Genomic DNA, 25999 nt, shown 5'->3' with positions numbered 1-25999 from the left:
TAATTAAAATACAATGGAGAAGGGATGAACAGAATCACATAGAACTAAAAATTCTCCAAGTCATTTTGCTATTTCACCAAAAGAAAACTCAGTTAAAAAATCAGGGCTGCATATGGAAGTGCAGCCAAATGTTAGTTGTGTTGGCACAGCTGGCACTCAAGCAGAAAACCCCCGAGAAGTAAGAAAAGATCACCATTACTCTTCCTTGCACCCAGTTCCTCTTTGGCTTTATAATTTGTGGCAAATAACTTCAAACTGCAATAGAAAGGCCATATTTTAATTTCTCCTGGGTGAACTCACCATAGCCATGTCTTCCTCAGCTGGCCAAGTAAAGGAATAGGAAAATAAGAAAAGGTGCTTCAGCACTATTCCTACAACATTCCTATATTCACATATTTGTCTTCCCAATCTCCTGTATCAGTGCTGTTCCTACAGAGTTCAGTAAACATCACGTAGAGCTCTTTGATCAGGAGAACAGCAAGGCTGTAGATTTTGCTTTGAAATTTCTTGATGAAAGAGGGATGTGTCAAACTGCAGCATGCTTGAAAAGATGTTTAGATATTCCCCGATTCCTGTATCCAACAGGTCTCTACTCCACAGTGGGGAAATGACACACTACAGTAAAATCTGATGGGGAATAGAAATTCTTCCACCTAAAGAGGTGTTTCATTCACATTTTTAAACAAGCAATCAAATCTTTATTGGATTTTGAATACTTGATATGCTGGGTGAAAAATGAGCAGTTCCTCACTAAGTTGCCAAAGCCACAAATATCAGTCATGATGTGATTCAATGAGAATTAGGAAATCAGAAAGATGGTGCTGCTTCTTCCAGCCTGTGATTGACAGAGGTGTCCAAAAGATTAATCATCGTTACACAAAAGCAACCTATGTTAAAGAAAGTAAAGGTGCAAAATATTTCCATGGATTTATGCTATAAATCTTAAAAAACACAGGTTTTAAAAGAGGAACATTAAATTTCTTGACAGAATTGCAAAGTAGCTACACAGTTTCTTTATGTAGAACCAAAGAAGAGACTTCCTCTTTCTCAGTCCACATTCTTTTATTCAGCTTTTAAATACACTTAATATCATATTCTTGCTGTGTGGGAGAAGGGGGTAGCTAATCTAAAGTAATACTTTTCAAGTCAATTGATTTGACCAGTAGTACTTTTGGTTTTTCCCTCCGTTTTCACCTTAAATTGCTGAAACTGCAACAATTAAAATAAAATACTGATATAGCAAACCAGAAAGTCAAGCAGCTTCCTGAAAACAGAAATCCAGTGAAAGCTTAATTTGGTGTTATATATCTTATATATCTTATATATCCTATCTCAGGATAGGATATGAAGGGGAAAAAATTTCAATGGTAAATTCATAATCCTAAATGAATTTATATATACACACTATATATAGGATACGTATCATAGAGCAGGATCTTAGGGAGGCGGTGGTCCTTCATCCTTGAGACGTGCCCTGCCCATCGCAGCTGCGTTCTCAGTAACATGGCCTCAATACTTGTGACAGCTGCTTGCTCTAGAACAGATGTGTTGGTCACATAGTCTGACCAGTGGATGTTTAGGATCGTACATAGGCAGCGTTGATGGAAGTGTTCTAGGAGACGCAGGTGGTGGCGGTAGGTGACCCATGATTCAGAACCATATAAGAAAGTTGACAACACTATGGCTTTGTAAACACTGATCTTGGTGCTTTTCTTCAAGTGTTTATTACGCCATACTCTTTTGTGGAGTTTTCCAAAAGCACTATATGCCTTAGCTAACCTGTTGTCTATCTCTCCGTCGATCTTACCATCTGAGGAGATGAGGCTACCGAGGTAATTAAACTGTTGGACTGAATTGAGCTCTGATTGGCCAATGGTGATGTGGGGATGATGGGGGACTTCCTGAGGTGCAGGTTGATGGAGGACCTCTGTCTTCTTTAAGCTGACTTCCAGTCCAAAGAGCTCAGCAGCATCTGCAAAGCAGGATGTTAAACGCTGCAGAGCTGCTTCTGTGTGGGCAACAAGGGCAGTGTCATCAGCATAGAGCAGCTCCCGGACAAGATGGTTTAAGGTCTTGGTGTGGGCCTTCAGTCGCCTTAGATTGAATAGGCTTCCATCAGTACGGTATCGAATGTAGATACCAGCTGCAAGAGAGGAGCCCCGAAGAAAAGATACAAGGACTCCCTGAAACAACATCTCAGCCTTGGCCACATTGATCACCACAACTGGTCTACTCTGGCCTCAAATCGGGAGGCCTGGAGACACACCATCTATAATGCAGCTGTCTCCTTTGAGAACACACGCAGGATCACTCTTGAGGAAAAAAGCCAACGCAGAAAGAACCGTATATTGCAGAATACACCATCTAAGGAGTCTTTCTGCTGTGCCTTTTGCAATTGGATATGTCTGTCACGTATTGGCCTCATAAGCCACCAGCGTGCCTGTAGCAAATGTGGATAGAGCCTTCCCAAATCTTCGTTCGCGAAGCCTAGTCATGAAGGATACATATGCACTCATATGTACGGATATAATGATATCCATATATGAATATATATATACACACAGAACACAATTAGTATTATAGCCTTTTTAAAGGCAAATATTATTATTCTTTTGCATCTGCACTGGTAGAGAGGAAAGAAAAAAGCATGGGGGATGAGGAGAGTGGCAAAATGAGCTTAAAAAAGTAAAAGCTTCATTACTCTATATTAATTAATTTCATTTCTATTTTATAAATGAACAGTCAATCCAAATATCACATATGACAAAGCAAAAAACATCACAAAATATGCAGGCAGGTGTCCTTCTAGCAGAGAACATGAGTTTTACAATACAGAGTCCTTCAAACTATTTCATCCAGATGTTCCATCTCTCCCATTAATATTTTGGGTCACAGAACACTTCACTTACACCTGATACTCAGTAGCAATTTTCAGTCTTAATTATCAAGCAATTGAACAACTTAAGGCTGCAGTATGAAAATATTAATATTCATTGCTCCCACTATGAGCCCTGAGCAAATAGACTGTACAAACACATATGTTTATGGAACTAGAATATTTATCCACCTTACTGTGTGGATTTGTACTTTTCTACCCCAAACCAGCTGCAGTTCAAGCCACCAAACCACACAGAAAAAGGAATTTTCTCCTTAATCACCTTAACATATAAATTATTTAGACATAGTTTTGTAATTTTGTTATATCCGCCTTCCTCAGGATTTCTTCACTTGTGTTTCTATAATACACTTTCCTCACATTTTGAGTTAAAAAATAAAACAAACAGAAAGTGTTTTATCAACACTTTAAAAATGTGTCACAAGCCCTTTAAGGCCACAGTTTGACGATGCAGGTCTTTAAAACAATTATTAATCACTATACATTTTCAGATCGTAACTTGATTTGCCCAGAGAGTTTAAACAAAAACAAATTATAAAATCGAGGGAAGAAACTGGTGATTTCAGGACTGGTGATAACCATGAATTTCAAATTAGTTTTAAGGGATCTCTCAGGTTTTCTATCACACCCTGTTTGCTATTATTGTTTGGAATTATCATCCTCCTGTCCTGCATTCCTTGGAAACTAAATACAGCTGTAACCACAAGAAATGTCAGTAACCCTGACTGTTCATTTCAGCTTTACAGAGGTATTTCACTTAAACGTCTACATGGTACAAAAGAGCACTGAAATCCTCAGTGTTAAAATTCCTATAAAGTTTTACACCAAAAGGTTTTATGCCTTCAGTATAAGGTGTCTTACAACTAAGTTTAAAGTTCTGTCTCAAAACAAATGAAGCCTCAACAAAAGCATAAAGTTTTTCTGAAAACATCTTCCCACTTTATTCTTCTCCAAGAGCTTTAAAAATACACTGTGGAGTGAGAAACTTTGATTTTCAAGGATTTTACAGAAAGGACATATAGAGGTGATGTGAACCACAGTTTAATTTTCACATATCCTTTTAAAAATCCTGACTAATCACCACTTTATTTTACAGTCTCATTAATATCAAAAAGGAGGTGGCAACTCTACCTTTTTTTCTGAAATATATTCTCCCACTCCATTTCTCTAATTGCACTAAGTCCTTGAGTTATTTTAAGCCTAAATTATTTGCTTACTTACCTGAAAAACAGCTTGAGAAATGTCCATCTTAAGAGCTCTCCTGCATCATGATTTTCAGCTATTTTGTCAAAGCATGGCCAGTTTAGCCCAAAATTTTCATCATCATTATCATCATCATGGCTAGGCTTCGTGAACGAAGATTTAGGAAGGCTCTATCCACATTTGTTACAGGCACGCTGGTGACTTATGAGGCCAATACAAGATAGACATATCTGATTGCAAAAGACACAGCAGAAAGACTCCTCAGGTGGTGTATTCAGCAGGATACAATTCTTTCTGCATTGTCTTTTCTCCTCAAGAGTGATCCTGCGTGCGTTCTCAAAGGAAACGGCAGCGTTATAGATGGTGTGTCTCCAGGCCTCCCAGTTTGCGGCCAGAGTAGACCAGTTATGAAGATCAATGTGGCCGAGGTTGAGATGTTGTTTCAGGGAGTCCTTATATCTTTTTTTCGGGGCTCCTCTCTTGTTGCAGCCGGAGGCAAGTTCACGGTAAAGCAAGACCTTAGGGAGGCGGTGGTCCTTCATCCTGGAGACGTGCCCTGCCCAGCGCAGCTGAATTCTCAGCAACATGGCCTCAATGCTAGTGACTGCTGCTTGTTCTAAAACAGATGTGTTGGTCACATAATCTGACCAGGGGATGTTTAGGATTGTACGGAGGCAGCGTTGATGGAAGCGTTCTAGGAGACGCGGGTGGTGGCGGTTGGTGACCCATGATTCGGAACCGTATAGGAGAGTAGACAGCACAATGGCTTTGTAAACACTGATCTTGGTGCTTTTCTTCAAGTGTTTGTTAAGCCCAAAATTTTAGTGGCAGTGAAAAATCACTGACTTTACAAATACCTGCTGATTAAGTGAGAAAATTCTACATATTTTAAATTGGTCATTAGTTCTCTTAATTAAGTGAATGTTGAACTGAAATCTCTACTTATTGCCCCATTCCTTTGACATTCAACTACAGCTCACTGGTTACACTGACATGCAATTTCTAGGAATATGAAGTTTTTATTTTCTAGGTACTGGAGACAAGTTGGTTTATCATTTCAACTCAATTGAGTAACTAAAGATGCACAGAGTTTAATTTTAAGTGTATTTCAGAATTTATGATATTTGAGTAGAGGTATAAACCAGCTCTTCCACAAATATGACAGTGCTTTGGACATGGTAGTCTAAAGGATCATATAATCTACTCAATAGCAACTCTAGTTTTCAATAGTAGCACTCAATTCTTAGTTCTGTTATCTGTGCCTAAAATACTTTCTAAAAATTTTTTTAATTTAAAAGATAGAGAAATTAGAAAACATGTGGGTAACAATCTTTTTCCTAAAAATGTAGTTTTCCTAAAAATGTAGTTTCCCGGTGCACATATTTAAGATTCACTATTCCTCTGCTCAGAATTTTGCCATGAAATCAGTTTTAGTGAAACACTCATTAAAGCAAATCTTTTGTTGATACGTTTTAGTCTAAATTAAGCCTTTGTTAGACATTATTTCTCCAGGATACAGGATGATATTTTATGTCAGGGAGAGCAGGAAGCCCCAGCAACATCCCCAGCTACTCAACTGGTGGACGTGCCAATCATTCCAATGGAGCATCCCCATCTGCATACCACAATCCCTGAGGATGTAGGGAGCATCTGTCTCTTGGCTCAGGTAAGGAATAATAGTTTCAAAGGATTTGGATGGAGAATTGCTCCATCCTCCAGGTTCTTGGCATTCAGCAGCAGAACAAGGTGTGGGTTTAAGTCTGAGCAGTCTGACACACTCGGGACTCAAGCCCAGATCTTCTTTAGTCCAGGTGAACCAGCTGTTGCTTGTTCTTTGTAGGGTTTGACTCCACTTGATTTATAAAGAAATACAACTCTAGCTCCAACAAAGAAAACAGAACTTTGTCTCCTCCCACTGACCTCATGTTCTGCACAATGGAAAGGATCTGCTTTTCTTAGAGCATGAAAGTCAACCCACTTCTGAGTTTTTGATCAAGAGGAAAAAAATACATATATTGTTTGCCAGCCACCCTTAGAACTTGCCTCACAGATCAAATTCTCCAAATGCAACAAATATTTGTGAAAATCTGGCTGGAAAGGGTTTAAATCACTGCTCCCACTGGAGGAAAACCCACAGTGAGAGCCCAACAGTTATTTGTTCTTTTTGACCGGTCGAAACTTCCAACTGCATCACTTACTGGCACCGTATGGGGGCTTTGCTCATCTAGTGATTAGGTGAGAGGACAGTGGCCAAAGGTGCAGTGGGTCAGGAATTAAAGGTGACCCAGAGGAAGCTCAGTCATCACAGTGGAGGCTGGGACTCAGGAATGGAAAGCACTGATTGCTAGAAACCTAATCATTCTGTTTTTCCCCAAAAAACCAAAAATCTGAATCTCCTCTGCTGCTTGCATCTAATTATGTGGCTCCTGTTTCTAACTAACCTGGTGTGACACCCTCACAAATTTCTCTTTCTGTCTTCATTTTCTGCATTCCCTTCCCTTTCCCCTTCCCCTTTCCCCCCCTTCCCCTTCCCCTTTCCCCCCTTCCCCTTCCCCTTTCCCCCCTTCCCCTTCCCCTTTCCCCCCCTTCCCCTTCCCCTTCCCCTTTCCCCCCCTTCCCCTTTCCCTTCCCTTTTCTCTGTTCCAATTTAGGAAACTTTATTCCACCCCAGGCACAGGACACAGGCTGCTGCTCTCAGTTCTGACATTTAAATCCATCCTCTTCTCCAGCATCTGGTCAGAGGAGCTGCAGAGGAAATACAGCTGTGCAGGAAATGGCACATCCCCCAGATCACAACCCTTGCTGTGATCTTCTGTACCCGCAGTCACACAGTTAGGTTTGGACTAGCAATAGAGGTAGATCCTAAAAGTCTTTCAGAAAGAGTGTTTTAACTTTCAGTTTGGGAAAGGATATATATTTTTTTTTAACTTTGATCTTGGAAACTGTTGATCTTCCTTTGCTAACACTTATCATTAAAAATTTAGCAAATATCTAGCCAACAAAATGTCAGACAGATTTTAATCATTACTTAACAAACCATTAGTTGCTAAAAGCTAAAATCTTACTGAAGTGGTTTAAGCAAACTTCAATATTAAGGCTACAAACAACTTAAAAATGTACTTAGAACAGAACGAAAACTTTTATCACTCGATAGATTTGCATCTTACTGAAATTATATTAGACTTTCATAGTGCAATTATACTACAGATTTCAATGGAGAGATGCTACAGTTCAGATACACACACCCACCCTTTTTACCTCCTATTTTAGCAATTATTTTAAATATTTGATGCAGTCACCAACATAAAAAGCTCCACTGTGGCAGCACACAACAGCAGGGGAGGCAAAGTGCAAAGTTGTTTATTAGCAACTGAAGTGATTTTCATTAGAAATCAAATAACTGTAAATGGAAAACTTCACATTTTACATCTCCACCTGTTCCACAGAGTCTACAATGCCTTAATTATTGCTTAAGTACACATACGCCAATTTTTCAAATTGTATTAAATTATGCTCTTCAAGTTAATGAGGCACCAGGTATTAAAACTGAGCTACCCTGGCCTTTCTGCCTTACATTAAGAGCAGTTCAGTGCTATCAGATTATTATTGTTAATTAATTAATTGAGAACAGACAATAGGCAAGTCCAACAAGATAACTTTAGACATAATATGCACACAAAATAATTTTCATGCTTTGTTTCTACAATTTGACTGTTCTCTGTGCCTAAAAGAACCAAGAGTATCATATATGCAGAGATTTTAAATCACTAAATTCTCAGTGATCATTCAGGTGTAACCACATCCGCCGCATCCAGCTGGCGGCCGGTCACTAGTGGTGTTCCCCAGGGGTCTGTGTTGGGGCCAGTCCTGTTTAACATCTTTATTGATGATTTTGATGAGGGGATTGAGTCCATCATCAGCAAATTTGCTGATGACACCAAATTGGGAGGGAGTGTCGACCTGCTGGAAGGCAGGAGGGCTCTGCAGAGGCATCTGGATAGACTTGAGAGATGGGCTGATTCCAATGGGATGAAGTTCAATAAAGCCAAGTTCCGGGTCCTGCACTTTGGCCACAACAACCCCATGCAGTGCTACAGGCTGGGCAAAGAGTGGCTGAAGAGCAGCCAGGCAGAAAGGGACCTGGGGGTACTAATTGACAGGAAGCTCAACATGAGCCAACAGTGTGCCCAGGTGGCCAAGAAGGCCAATGGGATCTTGTCCTGTATCAAAAATAGCGTGGCCAGCAGGAGTAGGGAAGTGATCCTGTACTCTGCGTTGGTGAGGCCACACCTTGAGTATTGTGTTCAGTTCTGGGCCCCTCAGTTCAGAAAGGATATTGAGGTGCTGGAGCGGGTCCAGAGAAGAGCAACAAGGCTGGTGAAGGGACTGGAGCACAAGTCCTATGGGGAGAGGCTGAGGGAGCTGGGGTTGTTTAGCCTGGAGAAGAGGAGGCTCAGAGGTGACCTCATCACCATCTATAACTACCTGAAGGGAAGTTCTAGCCAGGTGGGGGTTGGTCTCTTCTCTCAGGCACTCAGCAATAGGACAAGGGGGCACAGGCTTAAGCTCCGCCAGGGGAAATTTAAGTTGGATATCAGGAGAAAATTCTTTACAGAGAGAGTAATTAGGCATTGGAATGGGCTGCCCAGAGAGGTGGTGGATTCACCATCCCTGGAGATTTTTAAACGCAGATTGGACGTGGCACTGAGTGCCATGATCTAGTAAATGGACTGGATTTGGACCAAGGGTTGGACTCGATGATCTCGGAGGTCTTTTCCAACCCAATCGATTCTATGATTCTATGATTCTATGATTACATGTTTCTAAATATCTATTTCTTTACAACTATGAGCATACTCAGGTGTTTTTGCTACCATCTTGTAGGCAAAAACTGAGCTATGGATATAGGTAAAAAAAGTTCAAATACTGCTGCTTTTACTTCTTTCCACCAGAGGAAACCTAGAATTATATTTCCTATACATGCCTGCAGGCAAGAACAACTGCAAAATCACTTTCAACTTATTATCAATATGGTAATCACAGAATAAAGTGAGAGGAATTGTGGATTTATTGTTTAAAGTGAATAGCACCATTTTAATATCCTTAATCCAGATCCTGCAAGAGATCACATGAATGGGAAAAATTGACAGGAAACATTAGTATGGTGGAACTGGTGCCATCCAACAGAAAACAAATAAAAAAAAGATCAGTTCATAGAATGATAGAATGGTTTGGGTTGGAAAAGACCTTAAAGATCATCCAGTTCCAACCCCAGATTATTTACTTATAACCCCAATGCAGAAAGACCAATTTATTCTCTATTTAATGACACTTCTCTCAGTGCCTCTCACTGTTCTGCCAGCCTAGGGACAACCAACAGGAAAATGTGGGAAGCAGGATATAAAATATAACAACAGCTCTCATACATTCCTTCAGTTTTTGTGAAGATCTGTTTGCCAGGATTTAGTGGATTGCTGCCAAGCCAGCAGCACTCAGCAAGCACAGATGCCAAGTTCACCATATCATGGACACAGGTTACTGCAGGCGATAAAAAAGGGAATATCCCTTTGCTCCTGTCAGTCTTACATTCCTCATCACTTGCAATGACCAGAACTCCACAAAAAGTTTCTGTCAAATTTTAAATATGTATTTAAACAGATAAGGAACTGCATTTTTCCAGAAGGAAGATTATTTATGTAAAACATCCACAGGAAACCAGATATCAAACTAGATGAAAATATTTCTGCATCAAATTCAGAATTTCCACTAAAAAAAAAGTGTACACACCTTATGCTTTAACTGACAAGACAGCACCACTTACATGACAGCTTTGGGACAAATTCAACAGGCACATTCTGTGGGTTAAAAAAAAATTAAATTTAAAAAGCTCTCTACAATATGAATTACAGGGGCAGACAGCTTCAGCTGTGCCAAAGAGTGTCTTTGAGCTGTTTAGGATTAAAGCTTATGTTGGCCTATCTGACAGTGCAGAATGACAACATCAACAGAGAATTGCTGGGAAAGAACATCTGAGAAGAACCTCTCTCTTTTTTTTATGAAGTGTTTGTATGTAAATTGGCTTTTGAAGAGTTGCTTCTGTCAACTTCTGCACTCCTGGGATGTGGATTCTGCCACCTGACTCCAAGTAGGGACATTAGGGTTAATGAATTAAGCTTTTAATTAAGCTGTCTTACACGTACCTCCCAGGCTACACCATCCAATTTCCCTCTTCTTCTTCACCCAGAAAAATAGAGCAAAAACCATAAGGCTAATCAATTTGGGCCTGTCATTATCTTCGTGGCAACAAGCCTTTGGAAAGGGTTATTTGTTATTACATCCTGTGAGCTTCTTAATATTGCTGGAGCCACAGGATGGCAAGGAAAGGCATCAAAAAAACTTCTCCCATATAGTGAGTAGGACCATTATAGTGGTGAGAGAAAAACCTACACATGAAAGTTGATAATAGTGGGAAGAGAAGGCACAGAATAGCCAGAAAACCTTATATTTATGTGCATGTTTCATGATTGCATTGAAGTCGGCATTCAGTTCTGCTATTGACTTTTGCTATTTCCCTGTTCTGGTGGGGGTGGGAGGGAGATGATGCAATTAATGCAGTAGGAACAGTTTCCACTGTCGTGTTCTAAAGTTTCTAAATTCATGGAGGCAACTGGATCATGTTTTCCAGCAAACCAAGTTTGTCATTTTTACCTAGTAGCAAAATGGTTCATATTATTTATGTCTGTTATCACTGTGTAATCAGTCACATCACATTTAAAAAGGTGCTAACATTTCACAATTGAAATTAAACACAAATTAATTCCACATATTTTAATTTGATAACTTCATTTTGCCTCCTCTGATTTTCCTGACTGAACTATTCACTGTCCTATCTTAAGAGAATTAATCAATTCCCTCACTTCAGTTAAAAAGTAGGTTAAAAAATTATCATTTCTAAAGGTTTACCTTATTTTTATTTTTTTAATAAATATAGACTTCGTTAAAAAATTTCAACATCCACTCTATGCCTTAGCAATATTTCTGTTATTAAACTGGAATCCAGCTTTGTTGAAGTAACTGATTTAAGGCCTACAAATAATTTTCTTTGAAATAAAAGTAGTCATGAACTTTAAATAGACTTGAAGAGTATATATAATACTTTGGAAGCCTTTGCTAGGGAAAGAAGGAATCTTTGCCCATCCCACTTGCCACCTCAGCCTCCAGAGCTGCAGCCTGGGAAAAATATTTAGGGAATGTGTATTTACTCCTGTTTGTCCAACAAGAGCTCCTGTTAGCACAACAAACTTTACCTTCTCTCACATGTTGTCTTTGCAACAGAGCCTATCCTTCCATTCAGCATTTGTCCATCTGCATCAGATTAAAGGAAAATGATTGAACGTGATTATTTCTTACAAGATTTTAATAAAATAGTAAAGAAATCCATGTAAATAGAAGCAGTAACAGCAGCAAGAGACGTCACTTTTGCATAACGGGATTAATGTCTGCCATCAGCACTTAAAGCAGATAATAAATTGGACCTGGGAGTTTCAAATATTATATTTGTGTGATATTTAATGACTATTTGCACTGGCAAGCAAGTCTCACTGTCTTTCTCCCTCTTAGTAAGTATCCTACCCATTTTCCTGAAGTTAATGTATGGATAACCGATCTCTTATGCAAAGCTGGAATAGGGTTTAATGAACCTCCATTACTCAAGCTGCACATTTTCCTAAAGATGAAAAAGCCATGTACAATGTATTTTCCTGCATGTGAATAAGCCCATTAATACAGATTTCTGAACAGAGTGTTTCTACTCAGCAATTTTTTGCCCTTTGGGAGGGAGAAGGAAAAAAAGAAAGGAGCAGGCACTTCCCTTCACTCCCCCACATCATCTCCAGAAAGGAACTGGATCAGCTTTGTTAATACTTTGGATTCGGAGCTGTTCTCAGCACATAGGCAACAATTGCCTTCTGACAAATGTTTATTAAACCTGAACTGCCAGCCTTAAATCTGTTTTACTGTATTTTCCCCCTACTTTGATGGGAAATGATAACAGAGAAAGTCATCAAAGCAGTACAAATACCAAGAATGCTGTTAGTTTGACACCTTGTTTGCCTCTTAATAACTCCCCTCCCTGAAGAAGCCCATGTGAAGAATTAAATCTCTACATACTCACAAGACATACTAATCTCCAACCAGATTCTGAAATGCAAATTCTTTTTCCTCAGCAGCAACACATAAGCACCAGGAAAATTACCATTTAGGATGCACAAAAAGCTGATTTGAAGCCTCAGTCAAGTATCTGAGACAAAACTTTGAGTGCTGTTGCAGTTTTAGGACAGAGAGTCCTCAAACTCTCTTTTTTTTGTGTGTAAGAAAAAAGTATCAGAGCAGCATTCACTTTGTAAAGGATGCAAAAGGAAGTCTAAATTTCACCACGGTATAAGTTCTCTGTAAATGCCTAATTACAATGACTTGTTAAATCCACTTCAGAGGAACAAGTGTTTTTGTTTCCAGCAATTAATTAGTTTTGGAAACTAAGACACTCAAACCAATTTTTATATTTTTTCTAGTGTTACTTGATAAATCATTCTAGATTATCACACTTTTCTCTGTTTAAAAGTGTGTTAAGCAAGTCTACCTTTCCACTGTATTTCTTGGAATTTCCCATTAATTCTACCCTCTCCTACCTTTCCCTCTCAATTTCCGCTTTTACCCTTCAAAATGGATCCACTGTGTTTTGGATTCTCTGTGGAACTCAGGATGAGTTTTCATCAAAGCCTTGCTTTACTCACAGTGTGCCGGGAGACCTCTGTTGCTTTCCCTCTCACTGCTCAGACAATTAAAAAATATCAATGCCAGAATCAGGAACAATTGCAGACACATTTCATAAATAATTTATCAATAATGAGGCTGTACAAAGCCTCATTTTTTTCTGATAAACTTTCCTTCTCAGCTGTAGTCCTGAATCAAGTAATGTGAATTTTTTGAGAGCTTTACTGTTGCACTACATAAACCTTAAGGAAAAAAAATATAAAAATAAACCGCTTTTCCCCCAAACATCTCACACACTTACTATGACTTCCCAAAAGCAGAGTGTGATCCATTCATCCCCAACAGTTCACAGGTTAAAAATACTTGAGCACCACTGAGATGAGGTTCAAGCCCTTGGTTTGAATTTGGCTTTTGGTCTCCTGCTTTCAAAACAATCTCTGTAACCACCATTTCAGATGACATTATTCTCTCCCAAGAATGGACCTGAATTTTCTTGGTAAAAGGACAACAAAAAATCCAAATGCTTTAGAATCAACAGCTCCCTCCCTCCAAAAACAAAAAGACAGGAAGGTTTTGATGGAAATGACATTTTCTAATGAAAAAATTCTGTTGTTAGAAAGTAGCAGGCGATTTCCAAGTGGAATTATTTGGTACCTCTGAGGCAACACGCTGCAGCCACAGCTTCTACTTGTGCAGATACAACCCTATCCATTAACACCAAAACACAGGGACAAGGCTGTGAATTTTATAGAATAATGATCCCTCAAAGAATCTTGCAAAAAGTCAACTCTGCTGTTACTTATTTCATAGTACGGGTTACCAGCTCTTGACAACTTTATCATTATTAGACTCTCCAGTCAATCACTTCGTGTCCAACAATGCAAAGCTTTGGGAACTCCCCCTCCCACCATTTCACCAAACCTTCCCTCTCCGGCCAACATCGCAACACTCAATCAAATCACAACTGAAGGAATTACAGATGTATGTGTTTTTCAAATATTTTTCGGGACATCTTGGGTATCCAAACTACTTCAGCAAACCTGAATGCCCTCCTCTCTCCCCAGATTATTCAACTGGCATAAAAACTACACATGATCCTCAGAACAAGAATTAAGACCACCTAATAAACCCAGCAGTTACCACATTTTCTTTCTTTTTTTTTTCTTTGAATATTGTGCCACCATTGCTTTGCACATTTCAGAATTCTTCTCCTACAATAAAGAAGCTTTTCTTGAAAACAAAAAAAAACCCCAAGCTGTAATTGGACAATCAAGAGAGAACGATAAGGATTCCAGTATGCCACGAAAATTTTCCCAAGAAGACATCAACAGCTAACTGAAGTTCTGTGTTTTAAAAATCATCCTATCTACAAGGATGTCCTGGATGTCCAAGGTATATGTGTGGGGGAGAAGAACCTGCTTAAAAATTATGAATTCTCAGCAGAAACTGCAAATAAATTACCTAATTTCTAAATGCCTCATTTCTAGCAGTTTCAGGTCTACTTAGATTGTAAAGATATGTTCAGAACAACAAATGACAACATTTTATTTTGGTTTCCTTGTCAGCCAGAACAGATAAAAGGTTTGATCTTGTGAAGAATCCAACAACTTAAGTGGTCCTCGACTGTAGAAGCAGCTGGCACTGCTTCTGTGAAAGGCTGATCTCTCTCACCACTCATGAAACAAAACAGTGACACATTAATTCACTACGCACTATTATTGCAGACCCATCCCATATGAACAAAGTAAGCTGTTATAAAACCCAATTTTGATGTAGAATGATATCCTAAAAAGCTCTGTTTAATAACCTGTTTCCCTCTTTCCCTCCAAAATCTAAACCAAAAGTAACAATTAAATAAAACCCAGGAAGGTTTTGTAAAGATTGTGGCCAAAAGGAAAAATTCTTACCTTGAAGCATCAAAGCTGTCATAGGATCCAACTGTGTAGTGTCTAAACAGCTTTTTTGTTCTATCTGTTCGTGTTTCTGCACAAAGAAAAGAGAATTTTAATACTCCAGTATTCCTTTGTCAAGTGCTGAAGTACTTGTTTACATTCCCCTGCAGTGAATTAATGTGGTTTCAAGGCATTTTGAGACAAATTTTAACCTTGGAGATGTTTTTTTATCATATCACATATATCAAGTGAATAAGGAGAACTTCTTGTAGGTCATTTATCCTGTCATTCAAAAGTTTTAAAGTTCCACTCATACTCTCAGAGGCAAAACATTTTAGGACCAATATTTGGTTCTTTTATAGTTTCGGCTAAGAGGCAAAGTATAAGAAGAAAGGGCAGGGCAGGGCAAGGGCAAGGGCAGGAAAGGGGCAGGGCAGGGCAGGGCAGAGAAGGGCAGGGAAGGGAAAGGGAAGGGAAAGGGAAAGGGAAGGTTTGGGAAGGGAAGGTTTGGGAAGGGAAGGTTTGGGAAGGGAAGGTTTGGGAAGGTTTGGCAAGGTTTGGGAAGGGGAGGGAAGGGAAGGGAAGGGAAGGGAAGAAAAAAGAAAAAAATTTGGAAAAGTAGCCAAAATAGAAAAATCAATTTTTTTTGCCTAAGCACAGGTTGGTCTTCCAATGCAATCACATTAAGTTTGGCTAAGAGACATCAAAAATCACATGGAAAAGTCACTGGTTTAGCTTGTGACCCTGAAATTCTCATCTGCACAGCTGATGACCTTTCCATGGAAGGACAGCCTGAGTCCATCCAAACAGATTTTATTAGTTCTCCAAGGTAGACAGAGCACTCAAGGTGCACCATCTCTGTGTCACAGCTTTTAAGGATGTTACAAATTACTGTGAGAGGTAGTGCTGTCAAATGACCAAGTCTGAAGAGGGAAAAAGTACATCAGGGCAGGGTAACAGGCTTTAAACACAGCCAAGGAGCATTTTGCAGAAGCAAGAACTGGGAGGCAGATTTGGGGTGGACAAAATGCATCTTTCTTTGCTTTAACCAGTGCAGCTGACACATAACTGGATAATGCCCTCAGAAGGACTTAAATACAATATATACATAACACAGAGAAATTATGGTTGAAAAAGTTACAGCTGCCTAAAAGTGTAAGCAAGTTATTTCTTCACAAGACTACAAGTAAAGAAGTGCTAAGAAAAAGCAGAAATATTTACATTTATATGAATTTCAGGGAGACCAGACAGCCTCTTTCCTACAAGGTGGCCAAAGAAAGAGAAAATTCCTATTATAGTATGAATCCTACTTGGTAGTTTTGTACAGGCTTATTTTGTCCCTTTCTCACTCACCTACAACCTATAATTTATGCCAAAGAGGCCTTTTCTTTACCTGAGGTTCCAGCTCCTGCTGCCCTTATTCCCTGTCTTTCTGGGGCACCCAAAAGGACACAACTTGCTCCAGGACTCCCCAGGCACATCCCTAAACACAACCAAAGCTCAGTCAGCCTGGAGCTGCAGGGCTGGAGGACACCACCCTGCTTTTCATGGAACAAGAGCTGTAAGTGCATGAGCAGCAATGGTACCCAAGGCTAGAGGACAGATGCTCACAGAAATTTGGCTCTGAAGCATCTGACTGTATGACTGTAACTCCTAATGTGCTGTGAGGGGTTCAGGAAATCTTACAAGTCATGCCTCTGTTGGTAAGTTTACAAGTTTAGCTTCAAAATCCAATGCCCTGCAGTGACATGGAATAAAGTGATCTGAAGGAATTGCAGTTTACTGAGCAACATTCTGAGCAACTATTGTAAAAATCAGATTAATAGCAAGAGACATAACCGGAAGAAACACAGAAAAATATAAACCTGGATTCCACTTAGAAAAAACTGGCTCGTTTTCAGAAGTCCCTTATAAATGATTTAAAGAAATAAAGTATGATGAATATTTCGTAAATCTTCAAGCCACTGCTTGAGCCTTAAGGAGCCAGATGTTTCTCCTGTAGAAACTGGTTTCTATAGCACGATATTCCAGTGCTATTAAAGAATACAAAGTGGGTGGGAGGAGCGGAAAGATAGCTTTGTTCAGCTCCTCAGTATTGCAGAGCCACCATCCTTCAGCTGCAGCTTGTACCTGCTCACCATTTCCCATCCTTTTACTTTCCCCCACTTCTTTGTGTGCAATCATATTCACTGGGATCATCTGGGAAAACATTAGCCTTCCAAACCTCTGAATTGCAGGCTAAGTGGTGTGTTTCCCAGGTTGCTCTCTACTTACTGTCTTTCCCTAACCTCTGACTCAGATTTCAGACTGTCCTATTACACAGCATAAGTACTGACAGCCAAAAGCTGGGGGAAGGAACAGGAATCTGCCATCATAATGAACAGGATACTGAAAAACTAGAAAGATTCCAGTCTCTAACTTGACAAAAGAATACTAAGAACCTACAGGCAACTGCCTAATAACTGCTTTTCTGATTTCAAGACATATATAGCATAATAACACTATTTAGGTATATGAGCATCAAAGGGTTAGTTCCAGCTTTCACTGGACTTTTTGCCATTTTTATGTCTCAGATTTTCTGAAGGCCATCACTCTGAGAGCTTCACAACAAATTAGGACCATCCAAGACTAATAACGCTACCATCATTTGAGAAGTCTTTACTTGCAGAATCCTTTGAGGATTTCTTTTTAAACTTGGTTAAGACCAGCAAGAAGATGTGAACAGGAAGATCTAGAAAACCATTATTAAGCAGTGTATTACTGCATTCCTACTGAGAAGAACATCTGTCACCACAGATGAAAAGCTGTTGCATCAAATTGGATCAGTTCAAAAGTTTTTCTAGAATGCAGAACACAATACCAGGGTTTGCAAAAATGGTGCAGTTTCCTCTACACTGACAGAAAGGATTAGTGTATAATTTGAAATTATTATTGTTAGTGTATTATTTGAAATTTCTAGATTTCTTGAGAAGGCCACATTTTACCAGAGACAACACGATTGGATTTTTTCCTAATATCTACATCTGGTTAGAAAACTTTGTCTCTACAGACCTTCAGCCATCTCTAGCCATTTCAGCAATAGGATATTCCTGTGCAGGAAGTGTCAGGGTAAAAGTTATAGCCAATGACCCAGTTCTCACAGTACTGCAATGCTGTATACAGAGTAAAAACCATGTATGTGAAACACTCCTCAGTTTCTCCTAAAAGAAGAATGCAAAACAAACAAACACCTCAAACAAACAAACAAAAAACCCCAAAACAAAATCAGGGAAAAACAACCAAACAAGCAAACCAAAACCAACCCCAAGATGACACCAAACAAAACAAGCTAAGAGGTTTTATTCTCATCAGTTAATATGCCATCCAGGAGCAATGTAAGTCTCGATACGATGAAAGCCATAAAAGAGTCTGCAAGGAACATGGCAATTTTTTCCTGGTCTGTTTTCCACTGAAGCCAACAGAGCTGCAGCAGAAATAAACTGTGGGCACTGTGCAACAGTGGCAACACAAATAATAAAACTCCAGCTGTTCCTTTATTAGTATCATTTATTATTGCAGACACTTCAGCAAGCAACAGGCTCACACCCAGCCCTTGCAGAATTTAATTTAAAGGGTTCAAAGAAAAGTGAACATCAAGAAGGTGTAGTAGGAAAACATTTCTTCCTTTTCCACCTTATAAGAGGTGAGGGCTTTCCTCGACCTACAAATACATATAGGACTTCGTGCAGCTTCACTGTGTTAGTCTCAAAACTGACCACAGGACTCCAACAGTGCTTGCAGACATCAAAAGCTGCAAAAATCACTGACATGGAAAGCAAGAAATAAAATATGGACTCTAATCCACACAGACAGACAAGCCCACTCTTGCTCTATTTCTTCAGGGATTAACACATAACTATTGTGGGGATGTTACAGCCTGATTACCACATTGACTCTGCTGTTTGTAGTATATTGCTTACATATTTGATATTGTTTGGAAAATTAAAAAACTAAGGGGGGAAAATCCCAAAGCAACTGTCTTCTTTCCTTTTCCTCTCACTGCTGCTCCTCACAGGGTATTTCAGTGCCGTGTTTCCAAGGAAACTGCACAGGGATGCTCTGCCAGTGGAGATGTTGTCAGAGGCTTGCCAGCACTCTAGGAACGGTTTAGAGTGATCCATAGGATGAACAAAGGAAGTAAAAGAGTAACAGCATAATTTAAGTGTGATACTGGAGAGAAAACAGGGAGCAGCAAGTCCCCTCCAAATATCCTTGATGGGGCAAGTCAGATTATGCTGCTGCTCTGAGTGTTGCACTTGTTATGCTGGCAGAATTTCAGAAGTGGTTTCAGACTGTTCTAAGCCACTTTCCAGCAAGAAAAAAAATAGGTTTGTACACTAGGAAATGCTTTTGAAACCCTAAACATAGTGAAAAAACCAAATTCAAAAAGTCAAAGCCAGAATCATTCCCTTTGCTCTTCAGTTGGGCGCAGTAAATTCAGCATTTTATCACCATCCCAAAACATGTAGCTTTTTTTTCTTCCCTCTTTCCCACTGACAGCTCTGAGACATGTTTCATTAAAAGATAGTTACAGATGTTCTTTGATAAAACAGGTTTAGGTACAGCACTCTGCAACACCCAGCAATGACAGAGGTTAAGACTTTCACTGTACAACTTCTCCTTCCTGTGGGAAAAATGCTTTTCCCAACCATTTATGTTGAGAACTATTATTCAGGAATTATTCAAAGCTGAAGAAGGCAGCCTAAAAGTCTTTTTTACTACTAGGTACAACAGATAATACAGAAACTTAAGAGAAGTTCATAATTCACTTGTGCACTTGTGCTGGCCATTATTTAAATATTTGTTTGCAACAAGACAGTGTCCCTATGTTATGCGTTTTTCCTAAAATTGACCCCAATTTGACTCTAAGAAAAAGTATTTGGGATTGAAAACATCACTAAGAAGATATATTTTTCTACCCCAAGTATATTCAAAATATTGTATATTCTACAATATCACTATTGTAGAAGAAGCAACAAACAAAAAGAGGCAGAAGATTTGTTAGCAAAACTATGTCTCAAAAAAACTAACTTAAAGTGGGTGTTCTTACCCCAAAACTTGCTTAGTGCCTGCTTTTTTTCCATCTGTTAATAAACTAAGCACATCATTGCTTACAAATTAAAGCCCAATCTGTTACTAAGAAATCACAGCATAAAAAAAGCTTTGCAAACCTTTGATTTAAATGAGAATATAATATATTGTACATGTGAAATGATATGTTAAGGAAACAAACGTCTCATTTAGGAAGTCAGAAGCTTTTTGTCCCTGAAGACTCACCCTACTCTTTCCTTTGAGTGTTGTAATTATAACTTTCAGATCTTTAGGGATTTAAATCATTGCTAGTTCAGTGTGTATTTTGCTTTTGAGTAATAAGTGATGTTCATGATAAGAAATACACTATAAACTTTGCTCCAGAAAATGATCAAATTAAAAGATAAAAATAATCTTCATATCAGATACGCTGAAGTCTCAATAAGCTATTTCACTTATTCCCTTTCCCCCTTAGAAAATGGAGATACATCAAAACTGAGTTTTTTATTAAATATGGTACTTTGAAATAATGATGTGAGAATTTTTTCAGGCCTATGATACAATTTTTAACATTATATTGAAGATTTCTTTATTTGAGCAGGCATTTGAACCATAGAAAAGATGAAGTTCAGGGATCCTCCAAATCAAGCAAAGTTGGACCAAGGGATCTAAAAAGTGTACAAAAAATGTAAATATAGGCTGAAGAAATATAAATGAAAATTTTCTCTATTAACTGTTTGATCACATTGATGCTTCATTTGAAATGATAAACCATGAGGATCAGGAAAAAAGAAATACATGATGAAGGCATTATAAATGGTAAACTAATGAAAACCTTTAATTCATAGTTCACTTTCTTCTTATAAGGTTGTAGATGAATTTTTTTTAAACCCCAGTGTTCAGTTGACATGGTGTTCTCAAACAATTTTTCTTTCAGTTAAAGATGGGAAATAGCAAATCTTATGCGGTTTTTGAAGTTTTTCAGATTTGAGAACAGGCATAAAAATGTCTCAAGGACAATGCCTTGACTGGAATAGCAAATCCTTGAATGTTCTCCTGCCTTTCTTTTCTTTTTTTTTCTTTTTTTCCCCTTTACTAAACCCTTTTTCCAAAAAAGAAAGGAAGACTGATGTTGATTCCCTCCTGCATCCTTAGAGAAAGATTAGCTGGAAAACAGTGAATTAGCTTACCCACAAAGGATGCTGAAAAGGCTGATGAATGTAGTGAATCAGCAATTTTGTTTGGAAGAGAAACCTTAATAACTGAAATATGGGAGTTGGATCTACTGGAGAAGCAGTTATGGAAGAACAGAGATTTTCAATGTCATTAGTTTTCCCTTTAATTTAACAAAAAGCTCATTTATACCTCAAAAAAACTCCAGTAAGCAGTTGTGGAAACATTTTCTTAACACTGAATAAGGCATCCAGAGTTCAAAAGGGAAAATTAATGTTCTTTTAACAAATTTATCAGCTATTTCTACAATTCTATGGTTTTGTAGCTCTTCCCTCATCTGCAAAACATTTTCAAAATGTGGGAATGGTCACTTGACCTTTCTCTAACTTCTCCTGCTGTGCTTCTGAAGGTTTTCAGTCCCTCTGCCCCTTATTTCCAACCCATCTGCAGCAGAACAGTGAATCAGCGCAGTGCTGACGATACCAGGTAGTTTTGTGTCCATGGTCTCAGTTGATAGAGAGAATTAAACTCCTCAGTGTCTGCTACAGACACAGACACAGCTCTGAGTGATGTCAGCAAAGCAAAGTACTTGGGAGAGGAAGGATTTTTTCCCCTCTTTGCTTTAAGATTTATTTTACAGAGTTTGCTGCTTGTAAAGAGCTGGATGTTGACCTGGGTTGGTAACACACCTCAGATTTTCCAGCAACTGAGCATGGCCTTGGTCTATTTGCACATAATTTGATCATTGCTGAAACACGCAGTTTTTTCAAAACTAGGCCAAAATAAAGCAACTTCAATGCCTTTTGCTTTACTCTTTATTGGAGATCAACAGTCTGCTTCATAAAAACTAATTCTCAGTGCTGATCCCAAATAGCTCCTGCACACATAAAGGCATCTAGTTTTTCAGATTTAAGCAGAAAAAGAAGTATTGATGTGTTGCCTGCTGACAAGATCATCTGTTGCAAATAGGACTAATCCTGAAGGTCAGGGAGGCTTGTTCAGCTACAAAGCTCAGTTCTTCAGAACTGACTTGTGGTACAAAAGTTTTTAATCATGACACCTTATTTCATATTTTTCATCTTTCCAGCAAATATTGCAAGTATTTCCTACAAATACCAGTGTTCTCACAGGTAACAGCAGCATAATCCAAAATGATGCCATGTAGCAATGGGCAGGAGTGAGGTGAAACTTGGATTAATAGTTTGCTTAATTGTGGGATTTTATTTTTCACACTCAGTAGGTGTTAATTTTGCAGCCCCCAACTTCTGCACATGCTAAACTTTACACAAACAGTAACTTCCAACATTTCAGTCAATGTCAACCACTTTGTCAAGAATACATATCTGTGAGCAGCAAGATCCATCTAAACTCCCAAACCACTACACTACAAACAGAGACAAGACAACAACATGCTTAGAGGTGGTAGCAAAGCTGAGAGAGAAACTGCAGGATTAATTGTTGGAATGTTAACACAGGGTTCAGATTATCTATATTTTTATTTATGGCCCTAAAGAGAAACAAACAAACACATAAACAAACTTCAACCCCTCACCACCCACAAGGAAGAAGTCTGGTTTAGCTCCACATCTAACCTAAAAACTTAAATAAAAAAAAATTAAAAAAAAAAATCCAACGTTTTAAAACTTGACATTTCTCATTAATTTAATATTATTTTTCTTGTAGTTATCACTACTCTGTAAACTTCTAGCTGATTTTGTTAACAATGTTCAGTCACTTTGACTTAAATTTAGAGAAATTCCTTGAAAATTTTATGATGCAACTCCATTTTCTTCTGTGGCAGGAGCCCCTTGACACAGATTATTCCCATCTGAGACATGTTTATAACCACACAAAGGCAACCAACTGCTTTGAAGAAGGTCATTGTGCACTCTAAGGTGGAAAGAACAGATGGAGAATTATTTTGGGCTGAGTAAGGAAAAACAGGCCCTGAAAAGCCATTCTTCTATCCCATTTCAAAAATCATTAATTTTCATGTACAGTAAGTTTCAACAGAAGTTATTATGGACTTTCATCATCAATGGTGATACAAATGTTTCCCCTCAATTTCCTCCCTTGCAGAAGCCTCATTCAACTCTAAATCTTTGCCATCTGCATTCAGGATCAATGATCTGTCAAATTCTCCCACTTCAATAATAGATAAAATTTGGAATACATAAGAAGCTGTCATATGCTGTGCATGGGAGAGACGTGGGAACTTCAAGGAACCTCGGGATCTTTTCCACCACAGGCCTCCTTGATGTACACAGGGGTTTCAAAACTCTTTTTGCCAGGTTGGGACTCAGCTATCAAGTCAAACTACTCCTAGTTCTCCTTTTCCTGCCATCAAACAGGCCCCTGCCTGCCCTGAGAGCCCAAGAGGAACACAAGAACAGCATTTGCAATGCTTTCTGTTCAATCAGCCACATGCAGCACTTGTCCCATGCACTGAATTCAATGACCTGGAGTACTCAGTTCTCTTGGAATATTTCAGGAACTGTAGTGACAGGACAAGGGAAAATGGCTTCAAACTGAAAGGGAGTAGGTTTAGATGTGATATTGGGAAGAAATTCTTTCCTGTGAGGGTGGTGAGGCCCTGGCACAGGTTGCCCAGAGAAGCTGTGGCTGCCCCATCCCTGGAAGTGTTGAGGGCCAGGGTGAATGAGGACCTGAGCAACCTGGGATAGTGGGAGGTGTCCCTGCCCATGACAGGGGGGTTGGAATGAGATGAACTTTAAGGTCTTTTCCAACCCAAGCCATTCTATGATTCTGTGAAAAATGTCCCAAAGAATAACTTCCTCACTCTGTCCTGCATTTCTTCTTAACTCTCTTCCAAATTCTTGCCAAAATTAACCATCCTAACATCAGGTAAAGATAATTTGCATACTTCAGGTATTTAAAAGATGAAGATCATTTACAAGCACAAGATACCACTAAATACAAATCAAGCAAAAAAGCCAAAATTTAAGTCTTCACTCAGTATCTTTTTCTTCCTTTGCCTTGATTGTGCATATGGACTTTACAGTCAAAATTTCACTGTGGATAAAACATTCCCCAAACCCAACAGGCATATAGAGAATTCCTCCGTAAATTTTACTGCAACTGCCTCAGGATAATTTATAATTTAATATTATAACTTCAGTCAGAGCTGACATATAGCTGAGGGTAGAATGTTGCTAAGCAATGTTGTACCCAAGTTTACACAGGACCAGGGAGAAGAAGATGAGAGTGGAACAAGGAGATGCAGATATGTTCAGTTCCCTGTTCAACAGGGAAAAATTTCTGCCTTGCCACACTGTTGTGTTGAAAATATAACCCTAAAATATAACACAAAAAAACAACAGCAAAATTACTTAGAAACACCAGGTCACTTTTAAGGAAACAGGAGTATGAAACTTTATTGACTGAACTTGTGAGGCTTTATCAGAACACATAGATATGACTATATGTAGATATTATAATAAAACAAATAATATAATAGATATAAAAATACAAAAATCATATACAGATATAGTTAGAGATCCTTTGTATTGATGACTCTTAAGTAACAAAGGTTTCAGAGTCACTAATTAGTTTCCAAAGAGGAACAGCTACCACATTTGAAATTACCATTTAACCACTAGTTCGAGAGCCTTCTGCTGGATAACCTACACTGAGAACATCCTAATAGTTAGGATGACTGCAGGATGAAAGGAGTCAAATCTGGAAATATTCCTACTTTTTAAAAAGTATGGAAGGTAGTTGCCCTTACAGCATTGTGTAGACACATAAGGGCAATTACTTTAAAAGAACACATTTGAAAATCTATGTTGCAACCTTAAACACTCCTGAAAATCAGACCAAATTGCTGAGAATGCTGAGAACTGAGTTTTCTTAAGAAAGCACTACAAATCAAATTATTAAAGAGATATTATGTTAGGCAGTGCATACTGCCTATTTACCAGATATTGAGAAAAGCCATAGTAGTGTGCAAAGTTTTTAGAAGTACTTTTCCACATATTTTAGTGACTTTTACTGTCATTTAGTAGAGTTCACCATTTTATTTATATAAAACCTTTCCATTTCTGCCACCACCAGTTCAAAAATCAGTCAGCCTTCTTTAAAGGTATACAAAAACCCAGCAAAATTAACTCCTTCCTTGGATCCTGACTTTTCAGTCACAGTGTCTAACCAGTTTGCTTAAGTTTTATGTGCATCTTCACGAAGAAGGACATCCCAGACATTTCATTTCAAAATGCACTATTTTAACCACATTAAACAAGTTGGAGCTTCTCAAGAAATGCACAATCTGACAAGTGTTCTAAATCTTTCTACAGAATGCTGCTGGCAACTATTTTTACTTCTTAGAGAACAGCTACAACAAAATCCCCAAATGGAGCTGACCACAACTGAGGGGGTCTTATTTTCCACAAGTTTCAGGTTGAGGCTCAAAGCCCACGTCCTTTCAGCTCCACACTGTACCAAGAAGGGTTTTTTTCCCTGCTGCAGGTTTCCATGGAAATGCATCAGTCACTAATCTAAATAAGTGCAGATGAAGGACGCCTGAAAACCTCGAGCAATTACGTATGTCATTAGAGGCAGAGAAATGATTCAACCCAGCTATTAGAAATGTGGCACAGCTATCATTTCTATATTTTGTTGCAGTGTTCTAAAAACAATGCTGCTTTATTTTCTTAAACCCACTCTTTTGCTGCCTATAAGAGGACAAAAAAAAAAAAAAAAAGAAAAAGCGATAAAAATACTTCTCACGTAAAAAGCACACAATGAAGTCAGACCATATCACTTGCAAAGTAGAAATGGAATTAATACCACACACTTGTTTTGTCGTGGTACCTGAAAATTTCTGTTTTCATTCCTGGTCAAAGATATTTCACTTTAATCATTTCGATGAGTAATAAGAAAGAGAATATTTTAATCTGCATTAAAGGGCTAATGAGCCTTAAAAAATGGGATGTAAATATAATTTCTGATTAATGCAATACTAAATATCCATGTG

At 38.6% G+C, this 25999-nt stretch overlaps 1 protein-coding gene across 6 annotated transcripts in view; it reads right to left on the bottom strand.

The window, feature by feature from the left end:
• Nucleotides 1-25999, bottom strand: part of SHANK2 (SH3 and multiple ankyrin repeat domains 2) — a 335607-nt gene that overhangs the window by 137800 nt on the left and 171808 nt on the right. For 5 of the 6 annotated variants that reach the window (XM_064657130.1, XM_064657132.1, XM_064657128.1 and 2 more), the window contains one exon: nt 14779-14854. In XM_064657130.1, coding sequence (XP_064513200.1) covers nt 14779-14854 — 76 coding nt within the window. Of the gene's footprint in view, nt 1-14778; nt 14855-16156; nt 16247-25999 lie in introns of all 6 variants that reach the window. The other variant, XM_064657129.1, reaches the window with a different exon arrangement.

Source organism: Pseudopipra pipra, chromosome 6 (genome assembly GCF_036250125.1).
Source record: "Pseudopipra pipra isolate bDixPip1 chromosome 6, bDixPip1.hap1, whole genome shotgun sequence".
Taxonomy (NCBI): domain Eukaryota; kingdom Metazoa; phylum Chordata; class Aves; order Passeriformes; family Pipridae; genus Pseudopipra; species Pseudopipra pipra.
This window is presented reverse-complemented; position numbering and strand designations above follow the sequence as displayed.